General features: G+C 33.4%; 1 protein-coding gene across 1 annotated transcript; it reads right to left on the reverse strand.

The window, feature by feature from the left end:
* Nucleotides 1–498: 498 nt before the first annotated feature.
* LOC110098325 (cyclin-D2-1) lies at nt 499–2,425 on the reverse strand. Its single transcript, XM_020825129.2, has 5 exons — nt 1,902–2,425; nt 1,668–1,739; nt 1,243–1,573; nt 1,031–1,155; nt 499–846 (listed from the first exon to the last, which is right to left on the reverse strand). Exons 1-5 carry the CDS (start codon nt 2,151–2,153, stop codon nt 574–576), a joined length of 1,053 nt encoding a protein of 350 aa, XP_020680788.1. The 5' UTR covers nt 2,154–2,425; the 3' UTR covers nt 499–573.
* Nucleotides 2,426–7,394: the final 4,969 nt, after the last annotated feature.

A 7,394-nucleotide genomic window follows, 5' to 3' on the forward strand; every position in this document is an offset into this window, starting at 1 on the left:
ACTAAACTCTCAAATTTCTTAAATTTTAAATAGTTGCAACCAAAAAATCCCAGTAAATTTCATCTCGCACTGAATAAAGAACTGAAGCCCTTTATCTTTTCTTAGACTCGCTCATATAAATTATCAGTCAAATAAAATACGCTTGTCAGGCCCAGTATGAGTTTAACATCAAAGGCTCAATTATAAGTGGGCCCATTTAATCTTGAGCCTTCGTGGCCCGGAAAAATAAAGAACACTATTTTATTTTATTTTGCTCTGATTAAATTACAAGTTTTAAAATAAAATAAGCAGAAAAAAAAGAGCTTGCTATGATTTCCCGCTTTAACCTCGAAACTAGCAACGCCTTTAATAAAGTGCCATGGGTATATTAGGAAAATTCCTTAAGATTGCTAGTGAGCTTGCGCTTTGCACAGCAAATGAGAAAAAATGGTTAATTAATCATAATTATAATTATACAGTTAGTTAACCTAAATGATATGATTAGCATCGATATAATTAAACTCTCATCATGATAAAATAATTATTATAAATTGATAGAAAACAGCTTGAGAAATTATCATCGAATTGTCTCTCTCAAGTGATTTGGCCCTTAATAATTACTGTACACAAGCTGTCAGCGAGCCGCCTGCGCTTCGTCGGCGGAAATTCCGAGCCGCCGGGGTCAGAGTTCGGTTTACCGGCGACGGGTGATTTCTGAGTGTCGCAGCTGCCGCAGGCCGCCGCGTCGAGAACGCCGACGGGACTCAGCGGCTCGACGGCGGGAAGTGCCGCCGTGTCACGGCGAGCTGTCTGACACGTGTCGATCAGATATTCTTCCATTAGCTGGCGACAATCACTCACCATCTCCTGCCATCCAAACACGAAAAGTCAGAAAAAAATTGGTTAAAGTATTTAAAGGGTAATTCTCGTCTGGTTTGAATCACGAAGCGGTCCCAACACCGCCTGAACTATTGGCGGGACAATCGAGAGTGCAGTACCTAAGCTTAAAATTACCGATGGTGGATGTAGAGAGTTTGATATTGGGAATTACCTTGTTGACCAAATCTTCAAAGATGCTCGAGTCATAAGTTGCGGAGGATAGGACGGCTTCCGAGGCGGCGCAGAGCACCGCCGCAGCGGCAATAGCCGACGGCCGGAAACCGAGGAAATCAATGACTGCTTGGACAAAGAGACAAGAAGGCAAAGGAAGTAAAATTGTGAGACATCGTTGGTGGCTTGAGGAGAACAAGTTCGAATTTTTACCGCGAAGGGTGCTGAGAATCAGATCTGCTGAACGAGAGAAAGCTGACGAGGGAATGGAAGCGCTAACGTCGGCGAAGACAATTGCGGCGGCGAAGGATGAAATGAAATCGAATGGAGTGACGGCGCGCATTCGCCAGCGGAGCGCGGACATGAGAAGAAGCTCCATGCGGCAGACTGTTCTCGGTTCGAAGACGAACTCGGGGTGAAGAATCTGGAGATCTAGAAGCAGGGGAACTTTTGTCTCCTCCATTTTTGCCGCAACCGAGAGGCAGGCCACTGCTAAAAGTTGCATCGGCCAACTACCGGCGCATTGCACTGTCCCGTTTTGGCCCTGTTAGGAAAACTTCTAAATAAATCAAGAAAATACTTGAAATTCAGCTGGCTGAGAGGAAATGAGGAAAATGGGGAACCGGAAGAACACTGACAGAGAGGAAGCGATCGAGATAGTTGACAGAGAGGTAGACAGTGACTGGGCGAAAGCGGTAAAACTCCGATACCTACAATGGAGAAGCAGAAACACAGTGCAATGCTTAGAAACTGAGAGAGAGAGAGAGAGAGAGAGAGAGAGAGAGAGAGAGAGAGAGAGAGAGAGCTATCAAGAGAACATTTTTCTCAATTTCTATCAAGTTTATAGCCATGTCGAATAGGAAAGAAAATACCTTGAGGATCCAGCTGATGGCATCCTGGCGAGCAGTGAGGTCAACGGAGCAAGTCAGATAGCGGGACATATACTCCGATTGTGGCATATAACCATCTTCCGCGGCAAGCAGAGAACGGAGACTCTCACCGGTTACCGGGAAAAAAGTCGTTACGTTTTGGTCAACAGATACTTCGCCGGCGGCGTCATCGACTCCCCAGTAGATTAAGTCTTCGGCATCCTCAGCGCAGCAGAGATTAGACGAGAGAGCCATTGGACACTATATGTTAGTTTTAGCCGGCGAAGACACTGTCATTAAGCGAGCATCGGCGGCTTCCTTGGCGACAGTAAAATCAAGGATTCTAAAAGGCATGAAAGAATAGGAAGGAAAGAAGAAGAGAGAGAAAGCAGTCTCTCATCATTTCTCTTTCCCCCATCGCTCAGCGTGTTTTCGCTCTCCTTCCTGGTCTCTTTCTCTGTAAACCAGACCAGAGAGTAGCTAGCTAGCTGGTGCTTTTGACGGGGGCAAAACAGGCGTGTTTAGAGGCCCGAAAGGGAGAGAGACGTTTCATTTAGCATATATATATATATATATACATACCAGCACGATTGGCTTCGCTTTGGCCGTCGATTTTCGTGCTTTTTTCTTGTCTATTTGGAGAAATTTGGCTCTGTAAATCTCAGTTTTTTTGTATTTGAATCTTAATATAACCGTTGCTAATCAGGTAGCGATTTGCTTTTATTTGAGAGTAATGCTTCGAAGATTTGCTTTCTTTTTTTTTTTCTCAGCAAACTCTAAGAATGAGTAAGTTCATTGACCAGAGAGCATTTAGAATTGTTGTGTGGCACAAATAGAGAAAGATTAATGTCTAATTTTTTGTTTTGGTAAAGTTGGGGGCAATGCCCAATTTCATTACTCTATGAAAATATAGTTGCATTAAAGCTAAAAAAAATTACAACTCAATATTATGACAGGAAAAAAAAAAAAAGAGTTGCATCAAAATTAGCAATGCTTAATTAAAAAGATCAATTTGACAAAGAAAATTTTGAGAAATCTCAAAATGTTGACTCAAAATAATATAGATAAGCTCTAACTCAATAGATAATTCTGAAGAAGAGTCCACATCCCCTAGTTGTCATAGAGATCTTCCTAGGGGATGGGAGAGGAAACATTATATTCATCATAGTCCGCCAAAACTCCATATGATAACAAGAAAGAAAACCAAACAATTCCGACTCAACAAAGCCCATAACATAATAGGAACATGTCACTCAAATAGGCATCATCTAGAAGAATAATGTATGAAGAGAACCATAATCAAAATTAGGGGAATAAGCTGCTGAATAGCTCCTGAATTCTTCTAAGCTTGTCTTGTAAAATAGAGCTTCTTTAATTTTAGCATAAGTGATGGATGAGCTTTCAATAATACCACCAAATCTCCTAGCATTTCTTTATCTCCAAATGTAGTAAATGCAAAAAGAAAAAACAAAAAATAGTTTTTTTTTTTTTTTTCATTCTTCCCACATTGCACAATTTTAGATAATTGACTTCGCTACTGAAGAAAATTAGGCCTGTGAGGGAGTAACAAATAATGCCAAAAGACTTGTGGCATTCAAAAAATAAGTGAGAAGTGGATTCCTGAAACTCTATGCATAAAGAATGTAAAAGCTGAATGGGTATATTGCATTTAATCAAAGCATCAGGTATTGCCCCGTTATAGAGTAAGAAACAATGGCGTCAACAAGAAACTTAAGATTTACATCTACTGTTTTGTTTGAGTGAATGATGCTTAAAATAAAGGGAAGAAATTGAGTTTTCAGGATGAGGTTGAGAAAAGGAGGTGTGCAGAGCTTCCCAAAATGCATGATATTTAAGCCAATTTTTTTTAAAAAGAAATTTATGTGAGCTCTTAGGTTGGGGTATATTGTGGGGGAAAATTATTAGGTCTAGATACCGGATGTCAGGGGCAGAATCAGGTTCAATTTTGAGGGAGGGCAAATACAACATAAAAATAATTACATATATTACGAAAAGTTAAAAAAAAAAAAATTAAGCAAGAAAAAAGAAGAAAAAAGAGTGTAATTGAACTGTCATGAAAAGCATGAAAAAGAATATTATAATAACTAAATATAAAGAAATATATATATATATATATATATACACCATTTATCTATATTCATATTCAGTCTATAACATATTATATGTCAGTCAGTTCTATTTCATTCTTCCATTATAAACTCTAATTAATTTTGAGGCGGGGCAAAGATGCAAGTGGTTCCGCCACTGCGGGTTAGGTTCGGGTTATTCGGGTTATTGGCAGTTTGAGTTTAATTTGTTGTTTAAGTTCAGGTTGACCAAATTTGGGCCAAGTTGGGCACAAACCCAACTCTCCAACCCATTTTGACACCCTTATTTATCGAGCCAAATTTGAGCCAACTCACAAGTCGGCTTCATTCATTTTACGCCCTTGTGTTATACATTAATTAGATAATTGACAATATAAATAATATAGATAGAGATATCTTTTATTAATCATCACATCACCACAAGGTTTCTATCTTGTCTCCTCATTATTCAAAACAAGATAATTTTAATTTTTTTCTTTAATAAAATAAATATTGCCTAATCAAAAACCTTGTAAGAAAATAAATAAAATTCAAATGATTTACCCACCATGCATTCATCACTACTAACCAACTGCCTTTTTCAATTGCTAAGCCCTTATGGGAAGCATTTAAAGCAAACCAATCCCTTAACTTATTTAATCTTATCTAAATATATATCATACTATATATTTGCTCAGCTAATTAAATTATTAAAGGGATATAACTAAACTAATTTCAGGGCATTGGCCCATGCAGCTAACATAAAAATAATAAAAGAAAGAGATATGATTTTTTTGGTAGAACAGGCCCATCAAAAAAAAAAAGAGACCTTTTTTTTATTTTTTATTTTTTATTTAGGGGATTGTTTTGGATGGTTGCAGTATTTTATTAAGTTAGTTGTGAAGTTACTATAGGTAAATCGATCAACTTCGTTATTATGGTTACAGAAAGCAGCTTTCCATCAAAAAAAATTTTGAAAGCAGTGAGAAAGCACAAGAAAGTAGTATCCAAATGAAAATTGTGGTTGCTATCTGAAAAACCAAGCAGCTAGAAAGCTATCCCAAATTGACCCTTAATTGATAATAAGGTCGTAAAAGAGTCAAGTTGACTCATGAGCCTGCTCAAGCTCGATCGACTTGATAAATAGCTCATGAGCAATGAGCTAATAAGTCAAACTTAATTGATCCAACATATATACCAAATTCGATAGCTCGTGAGCTAGCTCGTTTAAAAATAATTATGGTAAAATACACTAAAATATATTAAAATTTAGAAGTTTATGTATTAAGCTATTTAAATTTTTTAAAAAGTTTATGTATTAAGCTATTTAAATTTTTTAAAAATAATATCTTATTTTGATAGTAAGTAACTTTTTAGTTTTTATTATTTATATTCTAATTTCTCATTTTTTTTTCATTTTGAAATAAAATGAAATCCTCATAAATAATAATTTGATTATCATTTCTCAATGATCAAATTAAAACTTTATTATTATTGTTATTATTATTGTTATTATTATTATTATTATTATTATTATTATTATTATTATTATTCATTAGACTTAACCACTTAACATCTAAATACTCCTAAATTTTTTCTATCTTAGCATACCCATAATGTAAAACAAATTCCATTAATTATCTTATAAATGATTAGTTCTTAATTTACAATTTGGCCCCCAAAATATAAAAAACAAATGAGAATCATAAGAAACCTTTCTATCTTAGTTGTTACGAATGAAATTTTTTATTAGCTTCAATGATATCACTAAATGACATAAATATAAAATTAATTACATCTAGTTAGAGAATAATATATTAAATTATTTCAGGCACACTTTTAACCTACTTTACATATTGTTTATTTTATTTATTATTATAAAAATAAATACAATAAAAATACTTTTTATTTCACATTAGATTAGATGGTCTAATTATAATTAATGAATAATTATTTTAATCTCTATATTTCTAAAAAAAGAGATTATTTTTTCCATTAGTTAATTAATTTTTTTCTAAAATATATTTTTATTTTCAAGAGATTTTAAAGCGGGTCTATTTGTTTGAATTCCATTTTTCAAATTTATATGTTAGCATTAATATAATTAATAGATATTTATATTTACATAAAAATATTAATAAATGCATTTTGTTAGCATTTTTTCCCAATTTTGATTAAAATATACTAAAAATTTTATTTGACCTTCTCTGTAATGAAATAAAACTCTCATTAATAAAAAGAATGACTCTAATTTTATTATTCTCATAACCTTTTAACTTCATTTTTCAATTTCTAAGGGAAATAAATCGCATTTTATGATCATATTTAATTATTTATTACACATTTTTGAAATAAATAAACATTAATAAAAAATAAAGATTTAATTTAACATTTATTTAGGATAAATAAAAAATTACTTTTTTAAAAAACTTTAAAGAAATTTTAATAAATTTTAAACTTATTGTTGATACAAGCACCACTTTTAAAATAATAATAATATTTAATTATGATAATTGAACATTTAAATAGCTTTAGGCATCCTTCAAACCAAAAAAACTTTTTTTTTTTCAATAAAATACAGTAAGGGACATTCGAACAGAAATTCATCTCCAATTTCATAAAAATAATTTGAATTAAAAAAAATAAAGTAGCTTAAAAATACTATTGGGAGCTATTAAAATACCCACTCATTCGACCTACCTTGCGTCTCTAAAAGTAAGTCTAATATTATTACTATATAATTATTAATTGATTATTAATATAAGAGTAAATAAGGTTTAGATCATCCTTGGATGCCATAAAGAAAAGAAAGATAAAAGTAAATCCTGAGTACAAGTCTGGAATTTTTATTATACAAAGATGAGATTTGTATTTATCATGTGTAAGATATTCGGTTCTACTAAACAACAGCTTACTTTTGTAATATTGTAATTGGTAGTTGTAACTGCCTTCTCTGCTCTTTATAATACAAGCCCATTGCACGCTGGGTGGGCTTGGGTTTCCCGGCCCAGTAAGCCGCAGAGTTGTGTGTTATGAGCCCAACAACGGTTGAGTGTTAACTTCAATTATGTTAAGCTTTGTTTGTGAAATTTCTTTCTGGCTTTAAAACAGCTTTTTTATTACAAATTTTTGACTCTAATTTTAATTTTAAAAAGTTGCTTTAGAAAGTAATAAGGAGAGCTGTCCAAAAAGCTTTAGACAACTTTATTTGCTTTATAAATAAATTTTTAGTTACATGTTTTTTGAAAAGGAATTTAATATAAAAGTTGCTTAAAGAACGCAATGAGAAGTTGTTCCAATGAAGCAAAGGTCTTTGGGCGGCTTTTTTTACTGTTTCTTAAGCGCTTTTTCTGTAATTTAAATTTTTTGTAACTTGAAGTTGCTTTAGAGAGCGTAAGTAAAGCTGGTC

The sequence above is a fragment of the Dendrobium catenatum genome, unplaced genomic scaffold (assembly GCF_001605985.2).
Source record: "Dendrobium catenatum unplaced genomic scaffold, ASM160598v2 fragScaff_scaffold_849, whole genome shotgun sequence".
NCBI classification, from domain to species: Eukaryota; Viridiplantae; Streptophyta; class Magnoliopsida; order Asparagales; family Orchidaceae; genus Dendrobium; species Dendrobium catenatum.